We start from the raw sequence: 23454 nt of genomic DNA on the forward strand, positions 1-23454 counted from the left end.
CCTGGTAAATCATTTTTTTTTTCTTTTTTTTGCTGTCTCCCGCGTTTGCGAGGTAGCGCAAGGAAACAGACGAAAGAAATGGCCCAACCCACCCCCATACACATGTAAATACATACGTCCACACACGCAAATATACATACCTACACAGCTTTCCATGGTTTACCCCAGACGCTTCACATGCCCTGATTCAATCCACTGACAGCACGTCAACCCCGGTATACCACATCGCTCCAATTCACTCTATTCCTTGCCCTCCTTTCACCCTCCTGCATGTTCAGGCCCCGATCACACAAAATCTTTTTCACTCCATCTTTCCACCTCCAATTTGGTCTCCCTCTTCTCCTTGTTCCCTCCACCTCCGACACATATATCCTCTTGGTCAATCTTTCCTCACTCATTCTCTCCATGTGCCCAAACCATTTCAAAACACCCTCCTCTGCTCTCTCAACCACGCTCTTTTTATTTCCACACATCTCTCTTACCCTTACGTTACTTACTCGATCAAACCACCTCACACCACACATTGTCCTCAAACATCTCATTTCCAGCACATCCATCCTCCTGCGCACAACTCTATCCATAGCCCACGCCTCGCAACAATACAACATTGTTGGAACCACTATTCCTTCAAACATACCCATTTTTGCTTTCCGAGATAATGTTCTCGACTTCACACATTCTTCAAGGCTCCCAGAATTTTCGGCCCCTCCCCCACCCTATGATCCACTTCCGCTTCCATGGTTCCATCCGCTGCCAGATCCACTCCCAGATATCTAAAACACTTTACTTCCTCCAGTTTTTCTCCATTCAAACTCACCTCCCAATTGACTTGACCCTCAACCCTACTGTACCTAATAACCTTGCTCTTATTCACATTTACTCTTAACTTTCTTCTTTCACACACTTTACCAAACTCAGTCACCAGCTTCTGCAGTTTCTCACATGAATCAGCCACCAGCGCTGTATCATCAGCGAACAGCAACTGACACTTCCCAAGCTCTCTCATCCCCAACAGACTTCATACTTGCCCCTCTTTCCAAAACTCTTGCATTCACCTCCCTAACAACCCCATCCATAAACAAATTAAACAACCATGGAGACATCACACACTCCTGCCGCAAACCTACATTCACTGAGAACCAATCACTTTCCTCTCTTCCTACACGTACACATGCCTTACATCCTCAATAAAAACTTTTCACTGCTTCTAACAACTTGCCTCCCACACCATATATTCTTAATACCTTCCACAGAGCATCTCTATCAACTCTATCGAGGATGTAAGGCATGTGTACGTGTAGGAAGAGAGGAAAGTGATTGGTTCTCAGTGAATGTAGGTTTGCGGCAGGAGTGTGTGATGTCTCCATGGTTGTTTAATTTGTTTATGGATGGGGTTGTTAGGGAGGTGAATGCAAGAGTTTTGGAAAGAGGGGCAAGTATGCAGTCTGTTGTGGATAAGAGAGCTTGGGAAGTGAGTCAGTTGTTGTTCGCTGATGATACAGCATTGGTGGCTTGATTCATGTGAGGAACTGCAGAAGCTGGTGACTGAGTTTGGTAAAGTGTGTAAAAGAAGAAAGTTGAGAGTAAATGTGAATAAGACCAAGGTTATTAGGTACAGTAGGGGTGAGGGTCAAGTCAATTGGGAGGTAAGGTTGAATGGAGAAAAACTGGAGGAAGTGAAGTGTTTTAGATATCTGGGAGTGGATTTGGCAGCGGATGGAACCATGTAAGCAGAAGTGAATCATAGGGTGGGGGAGGGGGCAAAAATTCTGGGAGCCTTGAAGAATGTGTGGAAGTCGAGAACATTATCTCAGGAAGCAAAAATGGGAATGTTTGAAGGAATAGTGGTTCCAACAATGTTGTATGGTTGTGAGGCGTGGGCTATGGATAGAGTTGAGCGCAGGAGGGTGGATGTGCTGGAAATGAGATGTTTGAGGACAATATGTGATGTGCAGTGGTTTGATCGAGTAAGTAATAATAGGGTAAGAGAGATGTGTGGTAATAAAAAGAGTGTGGTTAAGAGAGCAGAAGAGGGTGTTTTGAAATGGTTTGGTCACATGGAGAGAATGAGTGAGGAAAGATTGACAAAGAGGATATATGTGTCAGAGGTGGAGGGAACGAGGAGAAGTGGGAAACCAAATTGGAGGTGGAAAGATGGACATCAGACATCCCTCCAGTTGCCCCTCTCAGCACATTAACATCCAAAAGTCTCTCTTTCACACGCCTATCAATTAACACGTAATCCAATAACGCTCTCTGGCCACCTCTCCTGCTTACATACATATACTTATGTATATCTCTGTTTTTAAAAAAAGCATGGTCCTTCCATAATGAATGAAGAAGCTTTAAACAAACACACTCACAAAACAGTCTTAAGTTCACTAAACCAGACAGACTTGAATGCAGAACTACATTCCTAAGGGATGTGAAAGTTACACTTTTTTCTACTTTCTAGGCACCAACCATCTCTCTAACATAGCAAAAGCTGATTCAATACATAAGAAGACCCCTCATTCCCAAGATGCAACTTCCACACCGAAGATACTGAACACATGATCCTCAACTGTCTAGCATTCACTCCACAAAGATACACACACCATCACTTTATTTCTTGACCTGTATTCCTACCCAGTGGGTTTTCCAAATGTTAGACCCCTCATGCCCAAGATGCAACTTCCACACCAAAGATACTGAACACATGATCCTCAACTGTCTAGCACTCACTCCACAAAGATACACACATCATCACTTTATTTCTTGACCTGTATTCCTACCCAGTGGGTTTTCCAAATGTTGGAGTAATCCATGGAAGTTAATACTGGAGCAGGAAATTAATGAAAGGTGCAATGAATGTCAGAACTGGCAAACGTAAAAATTAAAAGACGAGTAAGAAGCATTAAATAAACAGAGCTACTATACTATACTTAGCCTAAAGTTATAACAAGAGAAACCCATCAGCAAGCTCAGTTCTTCCAAAACCTATGGTGCCCAGCTTAAGCCCATCTAAATGTGAAAGTTCATGCCTAAAAGCTACAAATTACACATCTATGTTGGAAAAACAAATGAATGACATCAAAGAGCAAGTGATATGAAGATGTACATCATAGCAGCACCTATATAAAAACAATTTAGTATCACATAGATCTGCTACTTCAAATAATGAACTGCTAACTTCAAAATTTAAAGACATCCTATCTTATAACAACACAGCTCCACGACACAAATCTAATTACAAATTGGCTCCAACCAGGATGAACTTTTATGGTGCATCTTTCCTCACTTGATTGTCCTTAATAACACTTGTCATGTCCTGCTGGATGGCTGACGCTATGCCAAAGTCAATCAGTTTCACGGTTTCATCAACCAATAAGAAGTTGGCTGGTTTTAGATCAGAGTGAATGATGCCTGCAAAGAGAGAGACATAACCAGTGAATATATGGAAAATGAGAAGTATCTGGCATAACACGCATCAAATTACAGCACACAATCATTCTCAAATTTCGGTGGTTTGAAAAAGCTATGATGATGCCCTTACTTGGCTGCTGTTAACTACACAATCTACATATCTATATGGTATATGATGCACCATTTCAATCTAAATGGTATGGTTGCAAATACAAATTCCTACATGCCATAGGTTCAAGGCAGACCTCACTGATCACCAGATCTATTCCTTTCCCCATACATACTTCATTCCAACTCACTATTGCCATTTCAGTCTCCTCCCCTTTGAAACTAGTTCCAATCATTATTCAAAAAAATTCATGCAAACTCTAAGCACCCTCTCATTTCACAGCTCAAAAAGAAAAATATTTCAGATTTAAACAATCTAATATGTACAATGAAAAAGGAGAATGTGTTCTCAGCTCCAAAATCCTGTATCAACTTGAGAGGACAATCAGCATGATGGTACTGTTGTCTGTGCAAAGTTGGTTATTCTACACAAACAATTACATAACCCCTTAAATTTAACCCAGAGGATTGCAACTTATTTAGAGATAAACAGGCTAAAAATTGGGAAATACAGTCACAAAAACCTGATGACTTTATACTATCTCTCTTTGAAACAGTAAAATACATGATTCTTTAAAGACTCAAAATGAATAACAAACTGGTCACAGAGTACCATACAAAGTTAATCTATTCTCCAAATCTTTCATTTACAAATGAAAATAATTTTCTTGAGATGGCTCACAAAGACAATAATGATATCCATCTCTAGGTCTCAATAACATATATACCTTTTCTAACTCTCCCCCCATTTATACAGTGAAAAACCTATCTGTACTCATACATGTCTTTCTTTTTCTTTTGATCTATAAACACACTGTTTAGTCATTAAGCAAGACCCTAACACAAAACATGCCTTCACTGCACATGATTAAAAATTCTATCTATCTATACCTCTGATGCCCATTCCCTCCTTACATGCCCCCATCACTTATATGATTCCATACATTCTTCCCCCATATCTCTCCCTCCAGTGCTCTTCCCCTATTTTCCAATAAGTGGTCTCCCTTGCACTTGTACCCATTTAATCATACTATCATACACTCTCCTTTTCAACTCTTCCTCATCCTGCATTCTTTCCACATGCTCAAACTACCTTAAGTGTTAAATTTCATTCAAATTTATCACTCCACAATTAATTACCTTTGCATACCTAACCATATCCAATCTCCCATACATCCCCTCACTGCTTTCTTTATTTCCTCTAGTTATACCACATGCTCCTCTCAAATAACTCATTTCCACAACTTGTATTCTTAACCTCTGTGGCATTGCAGGTCTATGTCTCAGCTGCATAGGTCAGGGTCAAGAGGACAATGCTGTTCTTTTAACCTTCCTCTGAGTGAACATTAAAACCATGAGTTGGTGTGCATCTTTGAAAAAAAAAAAAAAAAAAAGCAGCAGCAGCATGAGTATCAGCTTCAGTATGTAACATGATTATTGCACCTCAGACAAAAATATCACACTCTTCAACTGACCTTCCTTGTGAATTGCCTGGACAGCAAGCAACATGCCATGCCAATAGTGTTGGATAGTGAATGGGGAGATGTGTGAAGCCTTTTTGTTCCGGACATTGTTTAAGATGGAGGCTAGATCACAGTTCCCCTTCTCCATCACCAGGTTCAAGCGGCTGCCACTCAACTCACTAATGAAAATATCAAATTTAGATTTTGTCATGTACTGTAATTCATTATACTCTACAATTCTTGAAACCATAATGTTTCTTCATAAACACTGTTTATGATATAAAAGCAATATAGAAGATAAAATCATATCTTAAATACAATAAATCTGAACATATCATAGGTAATGTTCTCAATAAACTGTAAATATTCACATACATTCCAATTATCATTCTGTCTTTGGAAGCAGTTGTGCACTCTTTTCACACACACTTGTTTGCAAACACACACAACACAATTTTGACCATTCATGGGGAGAAGGCACGAGGTAAAAGTTTATCCTTATGCAAGATCATTATCATTTTTTATTATACTTTGTCGCTGTCTCCCGCATTAGCGAGGCAGCGCAAGGAAAAAGATGAAAGAATGGCCCAATCCACCCACATACACATGTATATACATACACGTCCACACATGCATACCTATACATTTCAACGTACTCATACATATACATTCATGTACATAATTCATACTTGCTCTCTTTATTCATTCCCGTCACAACCCTGCCACACAAGAAATGACACCCCCTTCCCCTACACGTGCACGAGGTAGCGCTAGGAAAAGAAGGAAAAGACAACAAAGGCCAAATTTGTTCAGACTCAGTCTCTAGCTGTCATGTATAATGCACTGAAACCACAGTTCCCTTACCACATCCAGGCCCCACACAACTTTCCATGATTTACCCAGACGCTTCACATGCCCTGGCTTAATCCACTGACAGCACTTCAACCCCAGTACACCACATCGTTCCAATTCACTCTATTCCTTGCACGCCTTTCACCCTCCTGCATGTTCAGGCCCCGATCACTCAAAATCTTTTTCACTCCATCCTTCCACGTCCAATTTGGTCTCTAACTTCTCCTCGTTCCTTATACCTCAGACAAATATATCCTCTATGTCAATCTTTCCTCACTCATCCTCTCCATGAGACCAAACCATTTCAAAACACCCTCTTCTGCTCTCTCAACCACACTCTTTTTATTACCACACATCTTGATCGAGTAAGTAACGTAAGGGTAAGAGAGATGTGTGGAAATAAAAAGAGCGTGGTTGAGAGAGCAGAAGAGGGTGTTTTGAAATGGTTTGGTCACATGGAGAGAATGAGTGAGGAAAGATTGACCAAGAGGATATATGTGTCGGAGGTGGAGGGAATGAGGAGAAGAGGGAGACCAAATTGGAGGTGGAAAGATGGAGTGAAAAAGATTTTGTGTGATCAGGGCCTGAACATGCAGGAGGGTGAAAGGAGGGCAAAGAATAGAGTGAATTGGAGCGATGTGGTATACCGGGGTTGCCGTGCTGTCAGTGGATTGAATCAAGGCATGTGTATGGGGGTGGGTTGGGCCATTTCTTTCGTCTGTTTCCTTGCGCTACCTCGCAAACGCGGGAGACAGCGAAAAAAAAAAAAAAAAAAAAAAAAAAATCTCTCTTACCCTTTCATTACTTACTTGATCAAACCACCTCACACCACAATTGTCCTCAAACATCTCATTTCCAACATATCCATCCTTCTCTGAACAGCCTTATCTATAGCCCATGCCTTGCAACATATAATATTGTTGGAACCACTATTCCTTCAAACATACCCAGTTTTGCTTTCCAAGATAACGTTCTCGACTTCCACACACTCTTCAACACTCCCAGAATCTTCGCCCCCTCCCCCACCCTGTGACTCACTTCTGCTTCCATGGTTCCATCCACTGCCAAATCCACTCCCAGATTTCTAAAACACTTCACTTCCTCCAGTTTTTCTCCATTCAAACTTACCTCTCAATTGACATGTCCCTCACCACCTTACTGTACCTAATAACCTTGCTCTAATTCACATTTACTCTCAACTTTCTCCTTTCACACACTTCCAAAGTCAGTCATCAACTTCTGTAGTTTCTAACTCAAATCTGCCCCCAATGCTGTATCATCAACAAACTAGTGACTCACTTTCCAGGCAGTCTTTCAAATTTTTACCCTTGCATTCATAAGATGGTGATCAAACATCCCACCAGCTGCACCTCTCAGCACATGTACGCCAAAAGTCTCTCTTTTTACATGCCTATCAATTATCATATAATCTAATAATGCCTGGGACCATCTCTCCCACTTACATATGTAAACTTGAGTATATCCCTTTCTAAACAAAGTATTCCCAATCACCAGTTTTTTTTTTAGCACATTACTCCACAAACTTCACTATTTCCATTCACAACACTGAGTACCTCATGAGCCCCAGTGATACCCTCAACAGCCTCTTCACTTCACATTCAAATCACCCATCACTACCACCAGGTCTCATACATCAAAACTGCTGATACACTCATCAGCTGCTTCCAAAACACTTGCCTCTCATGAATCTGTCTTCTCATGGCCAGGTGCATAACACCAATAATCACCCACCTCTTACCATCCACTTTCAGTTTTACCCATATCAAACTCACATCCCAATTAAATTGTCCCTCAACCCTACTGAACCTAATAATTTTGCTATTATAATGTATAATGACTAAACCCATCAACCACCTATATGTCAAAAATAAAAAACACACAATACATTAACACTTAGACATGTAACCAGAATCACAGCCCAAGAACATCCCTCACACCTCTGCTGTATGGTTATCCACCCTCATCACTAAGAAATAAAAATTAATATTTCTACATAAAAATACTCTCTTAATGATTCTGTAGCTTAATTATCCAACAACAGCAAAATGGAACACTGACACTTCCCCTTTTAGATATGTCAAACTTTAATGCCTATTTCCTGTGGGAGCTCCCTCAAGGGGGTGGCCACAACAAAATTATCTCCACAACTGGAACACCATTGCTGCATCTTAGCTTTTAGTGCCTCGACCTTAAGATGTAACCGGCATGAGGAAACTACATACAACTCAGGGTCCACTTAGCTAGGCTGCTGCATCTGATACCAAATCCCCAACTAATGATGGCACAAGGTTTAACTAATGAACCAATCTGCCCTCAAAACCATTTTACCACACATACATCACACCAATCCAAGTTGCCCTACCTTACGTAACACACCAACAGCTCTTCAACATCTCTACAAATATCTCTGGGAGAACCTGAAAATAATTCGATATAAATGACATCCATTGGCTTTATATATGCATATAAAGCTATGACTACAATACAACTAACCAAAGCAGAACACTTACTAATCATATAGTCGGATCACTCTATCCGACCACTGCAGTCTTTGCAAGATGGAGATCTCATTCTTGTACGAGTTCAATGTAGAATTGTCCAAGCCCTTCAAGTCCACCAACTTAACAGCCTTCACTTTGCGGGTCTCCACATCCAGCACCTGCCCAAATACAAAATAGCCATGAATGATTAGGAATGATGAAATAAAAAGTAATAAACAGGAAATGAAAAAAATTATACACAAATGTCTCAATTAAAAAAAAAAAAAAATCTCTCTTACCCTTTCATTACTTACTTGATCAAACCACCTCACACCACAATTGTCCTCAAACATCTCATTTCCAACATATCCATCCTTCTCTGAACAGCCTTATCTATAGCCCATGCCTTGCATATAACATTGTTGGAACTACTATTCCTTCAAACAAACCCATTTTTGCTCTCTGAGATAATGTTCTCTCCTTCCACACATTTTTCATCACTCCCAGAACTTTTGCCCCCTCCCCCACCCTGTGACTCACTTCCGATTTCATAGTTCCATTCACTGCTAGGTCCACTCCCAGATATCTAAAACACTTCACTTCCTCCAGCTTTTCTCAAATCAAACTCACATCCCAATTAAATTGTCCCTCAACCCTACTGAACCTAATAATTTTGCTATTATAATGTATAATGACTAAACCCATCAACCACCTATATGTCAAAAATAAAAACACACAATACATTAACACTTAGACATGTAACCAGAATCACAGCCCAAGAACATCCCTCACACCTCTGCCTGTATGGTTATCCACCCTCATCACTAAAAAATAAAAATTAATATTTCTACATAAAAATACTCTCTTAATGATTCTGTAGCTTAATTCATCCAACAACAGCAAAATGGAACACTGACACTTCCCCTTTTAGATATGTCAAACTTTAATGCCTATTCCCTGTGGGAGCTCCCTCAAGGGGGTGGCCACAACAAAATTATCTCCACAACTGGAACACCATTGCTGCATCTTAGCTTTTAGTGCCTCGACCTTAAGATGTAACCGGCATGAGGAAACTAGCACAACTCAGGGTCCACTTAGCTAGGCTGCTGCATCTGATACCAAATCCCCAACTAATGATGGCACAAGGTTTAACTAATGAACCAATCTGCCCTCAAAACCATTTTACCACACATACATCACACCAATCCAAGTTGCCCTACCTTACGTTAACACACCAACAGCTCTTCAACATCTCTACAAATATCTCTGGGAGAACCTGAAAATAATTCGATATAAATGACATCCATTGGCTTTATATATGCATATAAAGCTATGACTACAATACAACTAACCAAAGCAGAACACTTACTAATCATATAGTCGGATCACTCTATCCGACCACTGCAGTCTTTGCAAGATGGAGATCTCATTCTTGTACGAGTTCAATGTAGAATTGTCCAAGCCCTTCAAGTCCACCAACTTAACAGCCTTCACTTTGCGGGTCTCCACATCCAGCACCTGCCCAAATACAAAATAGCCATGAATGATTAGGAATGATGAAATAAAAAGTAATAAACAGGGAAATGAAAAAAATTATACACAAATGTCTCAATTAAAAAAAAAAAAAATGGTATTATTTGCACATGTCCACTCTCTAGCCGTCATGTAAAATACAGAAAAAAGAGCATGCCAAAACTATTCCACAGCTTTCTTTTTTGGACCATTTATCCTGATGCACCCCACTGACAGTAAATCACCCCATGTACTATATCTATCCAATTAATCTTATCTGAGAGATGATTCTAAGACCCCTGCAAAAGGTTACCAAACTCTACCTGATCATCACCATAAAAGATGACCAAAAGATCATGATATACAGAAAGATGGTCCAATCATCACACAATATATATTGGAAAGAGTAACTGAAGGAAAAAAGTGAATAACATTGTGAATGTACAATCCTCTGAAGAATTGCAACTTGTTCCTCTATATCATAAAGAAGATCACTTTCTTACAATAAAAAAACATTCTAAAATGAAAACAGATCAACATCCACTAAATCAAAATTATTATAATCAATGCCTATGAGACAATCACAAATTTACAAGACAGCTGCATAATTGATGCTAAAGTAGTGAGTGCACTCTGCAGGAATGCTGGGTAACTGACAAGACAGGATTTTTCTGGCTAATCACAGCTGCCTACCAAATAAGGTATCTTTGCATACCAAAAGTAAATGCCATCCAATTTGAATGAGGTCAGGAAGAGGAAACTTATCCAGGTACAGTTGTTGTCACTATGCTGAGCTCATGTAAGTATGGTTGACAGTGAAATTAGGTTAAGTATTTTCTCACTGTTCTGATTATCAAATAAAACTGACAAATGCATTTAAATGTAAATGTGTTATTGTTATTTTCATGCAAGTTACAAGTTACCCTATTCAACTTATATATCAACAGTTTTCTATACACAAGCTGTCATGTTTAAAGCACCAAAACCACAGTTCCCACAGACCTTTCTATGGTTTACCCTGGACATTTTACATGCTCTGCTTCAATCCACTGATGGCAAATTGACCCCAGTACAACACATCATTCCAATTCACAATTCTATGTATGCTTTTCACCTTCCTGCATGTTCAGGTGCTAATAGCTCAAAATCTTTTGCACTCCATCCTTCCATCTCCAATTTGGTCACCCAGTTCTCCTAGTTCCCTCCAATACTGACCCATACATCATGTTTGTCAACCTTTCCTCACTCATTCTCTCCATATGTTCAAACCATTTCAATAAACCCTCCTCTACTCTATCAACAACAGTCTTTTTATTACCACACATCATTCTCACCCTTTTATTACTTAGTTGATCAAACCTCCTGACACCACATACTGTCATCAAACATTTCATTTTCAACACATCTATCCTCCTCTGTACAACCCTATCTATAGCCCATACCTCGCAACCATTAATTATTGTTGGAACTACTATTCCTTCAAACATACCCATTTTTTCCCTACCTGATAACATTCTCTCTTTCTACACATTCTTCTGTGCTTCCAGAAACTTTGCCCCCTCCCCTACCCTAAGACTCATTTCCACTTCCATGGTTCCATTCACTGCCATGTCCACTCCCAGATATCTAAAATACTTAACTTCCTCCAATATTTCTCATTCAAATTTAGCTCCCAACCACCTTGTCCCAGAACACTGTTAAACCTTGCTTTTATTCACATTTACTCTCAACTTTCTCCTTTCACACACTTCCAAAGTCAGTCATCAACTTCTGTAGTTTCTAACTCAAATCTGCCCCCAATGCTGTATCATCAACAAACTAGTGACTCACTTTCCAGGCAGTCTTTCAAATTTTTACCCTTGCATTCATAAGATGGTGATCAAACATCCCACCAGCTGCACCTCTCAGCACATTTACGGCCAAAAGTCTCTCTTTTACATGCCTATCAATTATCATATAATCTAATAATGCCTGGGGACCATCTCTCCCACTTACATATGTAAACTTGAGTATATCCCTTTCTAAACAAAGTATTCCCAATCACCAGTTTTTTTTTTAGCACATTACTCCACAAACTTCACTATTTCCATTCACAACACTGAGTACCTCATGAGCCCCAGTGATACCCTCAACAGCCTCTTCACTTCACATTCAAATCACCCATCACTACCACCAGGTCTCATACATCAAAACTGCTGATACACTCACTCAGCTGCTTCCAAAACACTTGCCTCTCATGATCTTTCTTCTCATGGCCAGGTGCATAACACCAATAATCACCCACCTCTTACCATCCACTTTCAGTTTTACCCATATCAAACTCAAATTTACTTCCTTACCCTCTATCACACCCTCCCACAACTCCAGTTTCAACAGTAGTGCTACTCCTTCCTAAGCTCTTATCCTCTAATCAATCCCAGACTTTACCCAACACCCAAGATATCACCCATCCATTCTTCAGGGATAACTTAACTTAATAAACTCATGTGGTGTAGCGGTTAGCATTCCTGACTGATGCATTCACGGGCCACCCAGGGTCGAGCGCATAGGTTCAAATCCTGGTTGTAATAATAGGTCCACACTCATCCTAGCTGTTCATCCACCCCTAGAGTTGGTCAATAAAATGGGTATCTGGATGACTGTGCTGTTCATTGGTTGGTAAGGATATTCAATGTATGTATGCATCAAGGTGAAGTGCCACTGGATTTGCAGAATGCATGTATAGTGCCATTGTACAAATGCAAAGGGGATAAAGGTGTGTTCAAACTACAGACTATACGTATAAGTTTGTCTAGCATTACTGGAAAATTGTATGGGAGGGTATAAAGAGGTTGAAGCCAGCATGGTTTCAGAAGTGGCAGAGGATGTGAGGATCAGGTGTTTGCTTTGAAGAATGCGTATGAAAAATAGAAAAACAGATGGACCTGAATGTAGCATTTATGGTTCTGAAGAAAGCATATGATAGGGTTAATAGAGATGTTTTGAGGAAGGTCTTAAGAGTATATGGTGTGGGAGGTAAGCTCCTAGAAGCAGTGAAAAGTTTATATCAAGGATGTAAGGTATGTGTACAAGTAGGAAGAGAGGAGAGTGATTGGTACCCAGCGAAGGTCGGCCTGCAGCAGGGGTGTGTGATGTCCCCATGGTTGTTAAATTTGTTTATGGATGGGGTGGTTAGGGAGGTAAATGCATGAGTTTTGGAGAGACAAGCGAGTATGTAGTCTGCTGGGGATGAAAGGGCCTGGAAAGTGAGTCAGTTGCTGTTTACCAATGATACACCACTGGTGGCCAATTCAAGTGAGAAACTGCAGAAGTTAGTGACTGAGTTTGGAAAAGAGTGTGAAAGGAGAAAGTTGAGAGTAAATGTGAATATGAGCAAGGTTATTAGGTTCAGTAGGGTTGTGGGACAAGTTAATTGGGATGTAAGTTTGAATGGAGAAAAATTGGAGGAATTGAAGTGTTTTAGATATTTGGGAATGGACTTGGCAGTGAAAGGAACTTAGGAAGTGAGTCACAGGTTGTGGAAAGGGGTGAAGGTTCTGGGAGCAATGAAGAATGTGTAGAAAGGGAACATTATCTCGGAGCAAAATGGGTATGTTCGAAGAAATAATACTTCCAACAATATCATATGGTTGCGAGGCATGGGCTATAGATCGGGTTGTACAGAGGAGGGTGGATGTGTTGATAATGAAATGTCTGAGGACAATACATGGTGTGAGGTGGTTTGATCCAGTAAGTAAAGAAAGGGAAAGAGAGATGTGTGGTAATAAAAAGGGTGTAGTTGAGAGAGCAGAAGAGGGTGTGTTGAAATGCTTCAGACATATGAGAATAAGTAAGAAAAGGTTGACAAAGACATTAAATGTGTCGAGGGATCAAGGAGAAGTGGGATTCCAAATTGGAGGTGAAAAGATGGAGTGAAAAAGATTTTGAGCAATCAGAACCTGAACATACAGGAGGGTGAGAGGCATGCAAGGAATAAAGTGACTTGGAACAATGTGGTATACTGGGGTCAATATGCTGTCAATGGACCAAATCAGGACATGTGAAACATCTGGTGTAAACCATGGAAAGGTTTGTGGGGCCTGGATGTGGATACGGAGCTGTAGTTTTGGTGCATTACACATGACAGCTAGAGAATGAGTGTGAACAAATGTGGCCTTTTTGGTTGTTTTCCTGGCCCTGCTCAGCTGAAGCAAGGGGTAACAGTTCTGCTTCCTGTGGGGTAGGGTAGCGAAAGGAATGGATGAAGACAATCAAGTATGAATATGTGCATGTGTATATATGTATATGTGGGTATATGGTGATATATATATGTATGTATATGTGGTTATACGGGCAATGCTTGCATAGCGCCATTGCACAAAGGCAAAGGGGATAAGAGTGAGTGCTCAAATTACAGAGGTACATGTTTGTTGAGTACTCCTAGGAAATTATATGGGAGGGTATTGATTGAGAGGGTGAAGGCATATACAGAGCATCAGATTGGGGAAGAGCAGTGTGGTTTCAGAAGTGGTAGAGGATGTGTGGATCAGGTGTTTCCATTGAAGAATGTATGTGAGAAATACTTAGAAAAGTAAATGGATTTGTATGTAGCATTTATGGATCTGGAGAAGGCATATGATAGAGTTGATAGATATGCTCTGTGGAAGGTATTAAGAATATATGGTGTGGAAGGCAAGTTGTTAGAAGCAGTGAAAAGTTTTTATCGAGGATGTAAGGCATGTGTATGCCCAGGAAAAGAGGAAAGTGATTGGTTCTCTGTGAATGTTGGTTTGCGGCAGGGGTGCATGATGTCTACATGGTTGTTTAATATGTTTATGGATGGGATTGTTAGGGAAGTGAATGCAACAGTTTTGGAAAGAAGGGCAAGTATGCAGTCTGTTGTGGATGAGAGAGTTTGGGAAGTGAGTCAGTTGTTGTTTGCTGATGATACAGCGCTGGTGGCTGATTGGGGAGAGAAACTGCAGAAGGTGGTGACTGAGTTTGGTAAGGCATGTGAAAGAAGAAAGCTGAGAATAAATGTGAACAACAGCAAGGTTATTAAGTACAATAGGGTTGAGGGACAAGTCAATTGGGAGGTAAGTTTGAATGGAGAAAAACTGGAGGAAGTGAAGTGTTTTAGATATCTGGGAGTGGATTTGGCAGCGGATGGAACCATGGAAGTAGAAGTGAATCATACGGTGGGGGAGGGGGCAAAAGTTCTGGGAATGTTGAAAAATATGTGGAAGTCGAGAACATTATCTTGGAAAGCAAAAACGGATATGTTTGAAGGAATAGTGGTTCCAACAATGTTATATGGTTGAGAGGCGTGGACAATAGGTAGAGTTGTGCGGAGGGGGGTGGATGTTCTGGAAATGAGATGTTTGAAGACAATATGTGACGTGAGGTGGTTTGATCGAGTAAGTAATGAAAGGGTAAGACAGCAGACGAGGGTGTTTTGAAATGGTTTGGTCACATGGAGAGAATGAGTGAGGAAAGATTGACAAAGATATATGTGTCAGAGAAAGTGGGATCAAGGAGAAGTGGGAGACCAAATTGACAGTGGAAAGATGGAGTGAAAAAAATTTTGAGTGATCGGGGCCTGAACATTCAGGAGGGTGAAAGGCGTGCAAGGAATAGAGTGAATTGGAACGATGTGGTACACCAGGGTCAACATACTGTCAATGGATTGAACCAGGGTATGGGAAGCATCTGGGGTAAACCATGGAAAGTTCTGTGGGGCCTGGATGTGGAAAGGGAGCTGAGGTTTCCATGCATTATACATGACAGCTAGAGACTGAGTGTGAACGAATGTGGCCTTTGTTGTCTTTTCCTAGTGCTACCTCACGAACATGTGGGTGGGAGGGGGCTGTCATTTCACGTGTGGTGGGATGGCGACGGGAATGAATAAAGGCAAACAGTATGAATTTATGTACATGTGTATATATGTATATGTGTTTGTGTGTGTATATACATGTATACATTGAGATGTATAGGTATGTATATGTGCATGGGTGGACGTGTATGTATATACATTGTATGTGCATGGGTTGGGCCATTCTTTCGTCTATTTCCTTGCGGTACCTCGCTAACACGGAAGACAATGACAAAGTGTAATAAATAATAAATAAATATACTGATATTTAGATATCGGGGAGTGGATGTGGCAGCATATGGAACCATGGAAGCAGAAGTGAGTCATGGGGGGGAGGGGGCGAAAGTTCTAGGAGCGCTGAAGAATGTGTGGAAGGCGAGAAGGTTATCTCAGAAAGCAAAACTAGGTATGTTTGAAGGAATAGTGGTTCCAACAATGATATGTGGTTGTGAGGCGTGGTCTATAGACAGAGTTGTGCGGAGGAGGGTGGATGTGCTGGAAATGAGATGTTTAAGGACAATATGTGGTGTGAGGTGGTTTGATCGATTAAGTAATGAAAAGGTAAGAGAGATGTGTGGGAATAAAAAAGTGTGTGGTTGAGAGAGCAGAACAGGGTGTTTTGAAATGGTGTGGTCACAAGGAGAGAATGAGTGAAGAAAGATTGACCATGAGGATATATGTGTCAGAGGTGGAGGGAACGAGAAGTGGAAGACCAAATTGGAGGTGGAAAGATGGAGTGAAAAAGATTTTGAGTGATCGGGGCCTAAACATGCAGGAGGGTGAAAGGCGTACAAGTAATAAAGTGAATTAGAATGATGTGGTATATCGGGGTTGATTTCCTGTCAGTGGATTGAACTGGGCATGTGAAGTGTATGGGGTAAACCATGGAGAGTTTTGTGGGGCCTGGATGTGGAAAGGGAGCTGTGGTTTCGGCGCATTATACATGACAGCTAACGGCTGAGTATGAATGAATGTGGCCTTTGTTCTCTTTTCCTGTTGCTACCCCACGTACATGTGGGGGGGGGGGGGGAAGTGGTTGTCATTTCATGTGTGTTGGGATGGTGACGGGAATGAATAAGTGCATACAGTATGAATTATGTATATGTGTATATATGTATATGTCTGTGTGTGTATATATACGTATACGTTGAGATGTATAGGTAAGTATATGTGCGTGTGGACGTGTATGTATATACATGTATATGCGGGTGGGTTGGGCCATTCTTTCATCTATTTCCTTGCACTGCGTAGCCAACGCGGAAGACAGCGACAAAGTATAATGCTTCCATCAGCGACAGTATAATGCTTCCATAAGTGCCAATGTACAAAGGCAAAGGGGATAAAAGTGAGTGCTCAAATTACACAGGTATAAGTTTGTTGAGTATTCCTGGTAAATTATATGGAAGGGTATTGATTGAGAGGGTGAAGGCACATACAGAGCCTCAGAGTGGGGAAGAGCAGTGTGGTTTCACAGGTGGTATAGGATGTGTGGATCAGGTGTTTGCTTTGAAGAATGTATGAGAAATACTTAGAAAAGTAAATGGATTTGTATGTAGCATTTATGGATCTGGAGAAGGCATATGATAGAGTGGACAGAGATGCTCTGCGGAAGATATTAAGAATATATGGTGTGGGAGGCAAGTTGTTAGAGGCAGTGAAAAGTTTTTTATCGAGAATGTAAGGCATGTGTACGAGTAGGAAGAGAGGAAAAAGTGATTAGTTCTCAGTGAATGTTGGTTTGCAGCATGGGTGTGTGATGTCTACATGCTTGTTTAATTTGTTTATGAATGAGGTTGTTAGGGAGGAGAATTGGATAGAATTGCAAGTACGCAGTCTGTTGTGGATGAGAGAGCTTCGGAAGTGAGTCAATTGTTGTTCGCTGATGATACAGCGTTGGTGGCTGATTCGGGTGAGAAACTGCAGAAGCTGGTAACTGAGTTTGGTAAAGTGTGTGAAAGAAGAAAGCTGAGAGTAAATGTGAATAAGAGCAAGGTTATTAGGTACAGTAGGGTTGAGGGACAAGTCAAGTGGGAGGTAAGTTTGAATGGAGAAAAACTGGAGGAAGTGAAGTGTTTTAGATATCTGGGAGTGGATTTGGCAGCGGATGGATCCATGGAAGCGGGAGTGAATCATAGGGTGGGGGAGGGTGCGAAAGTTCTGGGAGTGTTGAAAAGTGTGTGGAAGTCAAGAACATTATCTTGGAAAGCAAAAATGAGTATGTTTGAAGGAATAGTGATTCCAACAATGTTGTATGATTGCGAGGTGTGGGCTATAGATAGGGTTGTGCGGAGGAGAGTGGATGTTCTGGAAATGGGATGTTTGAGGACAATATGTGGTGAGAGGTGGTTTGATCGAGTAAGTAATGAAAGGGTAAGAGAGTTGTGTGGTAGTAAAAAGAGAGTGGTTGAGAGAGCAGAAGAGGGTGTTTTGAAATGGTTTGGTCACATGGAGAGAATGAGTGACGAAAGATTGACAAAGAGGATATATGTGTCAGAGTTGGAGGGAACGGGGATAAGTGGGAGACCAAATTGGAGATGGAAAGATGGAGTGAGAAAAATTTTGAGTGATCAGGGCCTGAACATGCAGGAGGGTGAAAGACGTGCAAGAAATAGAGTGAATCGTAACGATGTGGTATACCGGGGTCAACATGCTGTCAATGGATTGAACCAAGGTATGTGAAGCATCTGGGGTAAACCATGAAAAGATTTGTGGGGCCTGGATGTGGAAAGGGAGCTGTGGTTTCAGTGCATTATACATGACAGCTAGAGACTGAGTGTGAACGAATGTGGCCTTTGTTGACTTTTCCAAGCGCTACCTTGCGCACATGCGGGGGGAGGGGGTTTCCATTTCATGTGTGGCGGGGTCGCGACGGGAATGAATAAGGGTAAACAGTATGAATTATGTACATGTGTATATATGTATATGTCTGTGAATGTATATATATGTATACGTTGAGATGTATAGGTATGTATATTTGCATGTGTGGACGTGTATGTATATACGTGTGTATGTGGGTGGGTTGGGCCATTCTTTCGTCTGTTTCCTTGCACTACCTCACTAACACGGGAGACAATGATAAAGTATAATAAATGAATATATAGAATATTTTTATACATTTCTTTCTTTCATACTATTCACCATTTCCCGCATCAGCGAGGTAGCGTTAAGAACAGTGGACTGGGCCTTTGAGGGAACATCCACACCCAGCCCTTCTCTGTTCCTCCCTTTGAAAAAAGAGAGAGAGAGAGAGAGAGAGAGAGAGAGAGAGAGAGAGAGAGAGAGAGGGAGGGAGAGAGAGAGGGAGGGAGAGAGAGAGAGAGAGAGAGAGAGAGAGAGAGAGAGAGAGAGAGAGAGAGAGAGAGGGAGAGAGAGAGAGAGAGAGAGAGAGAGAGAGAGAGAGAGAGAGAGAGAGAGAGAGAGAGAGAGAGGAGAGAGAGAGAGAGAGAGAGGGAGAGAGAGAGAGAGAGAGAGAGAGAGAGAGAGAGAGAGAGAGAGAGAGAGAGAGAGAGAGAGAGAGAGAGAGAGAGAGAGAGAGAGAGAGAGAGAGAGAGAGGATTTCCAGCCACCTGCTCCCTCCCCTTTTAGTCACCTTCTACGACACACATGGAATACGTGGGAAGTATTCTTTCTCCCCTATCCCTAGGGATAATTCATATATATAAATTATATGGGAGGGTATTGATTGAGAGGGTGAAGGCATGTACAGAGCATCAGATTAGGGAAGAGCAGTGTGGTTTCAGAAGTGGTAGAGGATGTGTGGATCAGGTGTTTGCTTTGAAGAATGTATGTGAGAAATACTTAGAAAAGCAAATGGATTAGTATGTAGCATTTATGGATCTGGAGAAGGCATATGATAGAGTTGATAGAGATGCTCTGTGGAAGGTATTAAGAATATATGGTGTGGGAGGCAAGTTGTTAGAAGCAGTGAAAAGTTTTTATCGAGGATGTAAGGCATGTGTACGTGTAGGAAGAGAGGAAAGTGATTGGTTCTCAGTGAATGTAGGTTTGCGGCAGGGGTGTGTGATGTCTCCATGGTTGTTTAATTTGTTTATGGATGGCGTTGTTAGGGAGGTGAATGCAAGAGTTTTGGAAAGAGGGGCAAGTATGAAGTCTGTTGGGGATGAGAGAGCTTGGGAAGTGAGTCAGTTGTTGTTCGCTGATGATTCAGCGCTGGTGGCTGATTCATGTGAGAAACTGCAGAAGCTGGTGACTGAGTATGGTAAAGTGCGTGAAAGAAGATAGTTAAGAGTAAATGTGAATAAGAGCAAGGTTATTAGATACAGTAGGGTTGAGGGTCAAGTCAATTGGGAGGTAAGTTTGAATGGAGAGAAACGGGAGGAAGTAAAGTGTTTTAGATATCTGGGAGTGGATTTGGCAGCGGATGGAACCATGGAAGTGGAAGTGAATCATAGGGTGGGGGAGGGGGCAAAAATCCTGGGAGCCTTGAAGAATGTGTGGAAGTTGAGAACATTATCTCAGAAAGCAAAAATGGGTATGTTTGAAGGAATAGTGGTTCCAACAATGTTGTATGGTTGCGAGGCATGGGCTATGGATAGAGTTGTGTGCAGGAGGGTGGATGTGCTGGAAATGAGATGTTTGAGGACAATATGTGGTGTCAGGTAGTTTGATCCAGTAAGTAATGTAAGGGAAAGAGAGATGTGTGGAAATAAAAAGAGCGTGGTTGAGAGAGCAGAAGAGGGTGTTTTGAAATGGTTTGGGCACATGGAGAGAATGAGGGAGGAAAGACAGACCAAGAGGATATATGTGTCGGAGGTGGAGGGAATGAGGAGAAGTGGGAGACCAAATTGGAGGTGGAAAGATGGAGTGAAAAAGATTTTGAGTGGTCGGGGCCTGAACATGCAAGAGGGTGAAAGGAGGGCAAGGAATAGTGAATCGTAACGATGTGGTATACCGGGGTCAACATGCTGTCAATGGATTGAACCAAGGTATGTGAAGCATCTGGGGTAAACCATGAAAAGATTTGTGGGGCCTGGATGTGGAAAGGGAGCTGTGGTTTCAGTGCATTATACATGACAGCTAGAGACTGAGTGTGAACGAATGTGGCCTTTGTTGACTTTTCCAAGCGCTACCTTGCGCACATGCGGGGGGAGGGGGTTTCCATTTCATGTGTGGCGGGGTCGCGACGGGAATGAATAAGGGTAAACAGTATGAATTATGTACATGTGTATATATGTATATGTCTGTGAATGTATATATATGTATACGTTGAGATGTATAGGTATGTATATTTGCATGTGTGGACGTGTATGTATATACGTGTGTATGTGGGTGGGTTGGGCCATTCTTTCGTCTGTTTCCTTGCACTACCTCACTAACACGGGAGACAATGATAAAGTATAATAAATGAATATATAGAATATTTTTATACATTTCTTTCTTTCATACTATTCACCATTTCCCGCATCAGCGAGGTAGCGTTAAGAACAGTGGACTGGGCCTTTGAGGGAACATCCACAACCCAGCCCTTCTCTGTTCTCCCTTTGAAAAAGAAGAGAGAGAGAGAGAGAGAGAGAGAGAGAGAGAGAGAGAGAGAGAGAGGGAGGAGAGAGAGAGGGAGGGAGAGAGAGAGAGAGAGAGAGAGAGAGAGAGAGAGAGAGAGAGAGAGAGAGAGAGAGGAGAGAGAGGAGAGAGAGAGAGAGAGAGAGAGAGAGAGAGAGAGAGAGAGAGAGGAGAGAGGAGAGAGAGAGAGAGGGAGAGAGAGAGAGGAGAGAGAGAGAGAGAGAGAGAGAGAGAGAGAGAGGAGAGAGAGAGAGAGAGAGAGAGAGAGAGAGAGAGAGAGAGAGAGAGAGAGAGATTTCCAGCCACCTGCTCCCTCCCCTTTTAGTCACCTTCTACGACACACATGGAATACGTGGGAAGTATTCTTTCTCCCCTATCCCTAGGGATAATTCATATATATAAATTATATGGGAGGGTATTGATTGAGAGGGTGAAGGCATGTACAGAGCATCAGATTAGGGAAGAGCAGTGTGGTTTCAGAAGTGGTAGAGGATGTGTGGATCAGGTGTTTGCTTTGAAGAATGTATGTGAGAAATACTTAGAAAAGCAAATGGATTAGTATGTAGCATTTATGGGTCTGGAGAAGGCATATGATAGAGTTGATAGAGATGCTCTGTGGAAGGTATAAGAATATATGGTGTGGGAGGCAAGTTGTTAGAAGCAGTGAAAAGTTTTTATCGAGGATGTAAGGCATGTGTACGTGTAGGAAGAGAGGAAAGTGATTGGTTCTCAGTGAATGTAGGTTTGCGGCAGGGGTGTGTGATGTCTCCATGGTTGTTTAATTTGTTTATGGATGGCGTTGTTAGGGAGGTGAATGCAAGAGTTTTGGAAAGAGGGGCAAGTATGAAGTCTGTTGGGGATGAGAGAGCTTGGGAAGTGAGTCAGTTGTTGTTCGCTGATGATTCAGCGCTGGTGGCTGATTCATGTGAGAAACTGCAGAAGCTGGTGACTGAGTATGGTAAAGTGCGTGAAAGAAGATAGTTAAGAGTAAATGTGAATAAGAGCAAGGTTATTAGATACAGTAGGGTTGAGGGTCAAGTCAATTGGGAGGTAAGTTTGAATGGAGAGAAACGGGAGGAAGTAAAGTGTTTTAGATATCTGGGAGTGGATTTGGCAGCGGATGGAACCATGGAAGTGGAAGTGAATCATAGGGTGGGGGAGGGGGCAAAAATCCTGGGAGCCTTGAAGAATGTGTGGAAGTTGAGAACATTATCTCAGAAAGCAAAAATGGGTATGTTTGAAGGAATAGTGGTTCCAACAATGTTGTATGGTTGCGAGGCATGGGCTATGGATAGAGTTGTGTGCAGGAGGGTGGATGTGCTGGAAATGAGATGTTTGAGGACAATATGTGGTGTCAGGTAGTTTGATCCAGTAAGTAATGTAAGGGAAAGAGAGATGTGTGGAAATAAAAAGAGCGTGGTTGAGAGAGCAGAAGAGGGTGTTTTGAAATGGTTTGGGCACATGGAGAGAATGAGGGAGGAAAGACAGACCAAGAGGATATATGTGTCGGAGGTGGAGGGAATGAGGAGAAGTGGGAGACCAAATTGGAGGTGGAAAGATGGAGTGAAAAAGATTTTGAGTGGTCGGGGCCTGAACATGCAAGAGGGTGAAAGGAGGGCAAGGAATAGTGAATTGGATCGATGTGGTATACCGGGGTCGAAGTGCTGTCAATGGATTGAATCAGGGCAGGTGAAGCGTCTGGGGTAAACCATGGAAAGTTGTGTGGGGCCTGGATGTGGAAAGGGAGCTGTGGTTTCGGGCATTATAACATGACAGCTAGAGACTGAGTGTGAACGAATGGGGCCTTTGTTGTCTTTTCCTAGCGCTACCTCGCACACATGAGGGGGGAGGGGGATGGTATTCCATGTATGGCAAGGTGGCGATGGGAATGAATAAAGGCAGACAGTGTGAATTGTGTGCATGTGTATATATATAGGTGTCTGTGTGTGTATATATATGTGTACATTGAGATGTATGGGTATGTATATTTGCATGTGTGGACGTGTATGTATATACATGTGTATGGGGGTGGGTTGGGACATTTTTTTCGTCTGTTTCCTTGCGCTACCTCTCAAACGTGGGAGACAGCGATAGGTTTGGATGGTATTGCAGTGGAATTTATTAAAAAAGGGGGTGACTGTATTGTTGACTGGTTGGTAAGGTTATTTAATGTATGTATGACTCATGGTGAGGTGCCTGAGGATTGGCGGAATGCGTGCATAGTGCCATTGTACAAAGGCAA

At 41.7% G+C, this 23454-nt stretch overlaps 1 protein-coding gene across 1 annotated transcript in view; it reads right to left on the reverse strand.

Annotated features, from left to right (window-relative positions):
• Window positions 1–1902: 1902 nt before the first annotated feature.
• Window positions 1903–23454, reverse strand: part of LOC139751130 (uncharacterized) — a 95565-nt gene continuing 74013 nt past the window's right edge. The window contains exons 5-9 of the mRNA XM_071666230.1: window positions 9699–9847; window positions 9272–9335; window positions 8360–8508; window positions 4989–5155; window positions 1903–3405 (exon numbers count right to left, since the gene is read on the reverse strand). Coding sequence (XP_071522331.1) covers window positions 3260–3405; window positions 4989–5155; window positions 8360–8508; window positions 9272–9335; window positions 9699–9847 — 675 coding nt within the window. The 3' untranslated portion in view covers window positions 1903–3259. The remainder of the gene's footprint in view (window positions 3406–4988; window positions 5156–8359; window positions 8509–9271; window positions 9336–9698; window positions 9848–23454) is intronic.

The sequence above is a fragment of the Panulirus ornatus genome, chromosome 11 (genome assembly GCF_036320965.1).
Source record: "Panulirus ornatus isolate Po-2019 chromosome 11, ASM3632096v1, whole genome shotgun sequence".
In the NCBI taxonomy this organism is placed as follows: Eukaryota; Metazoa; Arthropoda; class Malacostraca; order Decapoda; family Palinuridae; genus Panulirus; species Panulirus ornatus.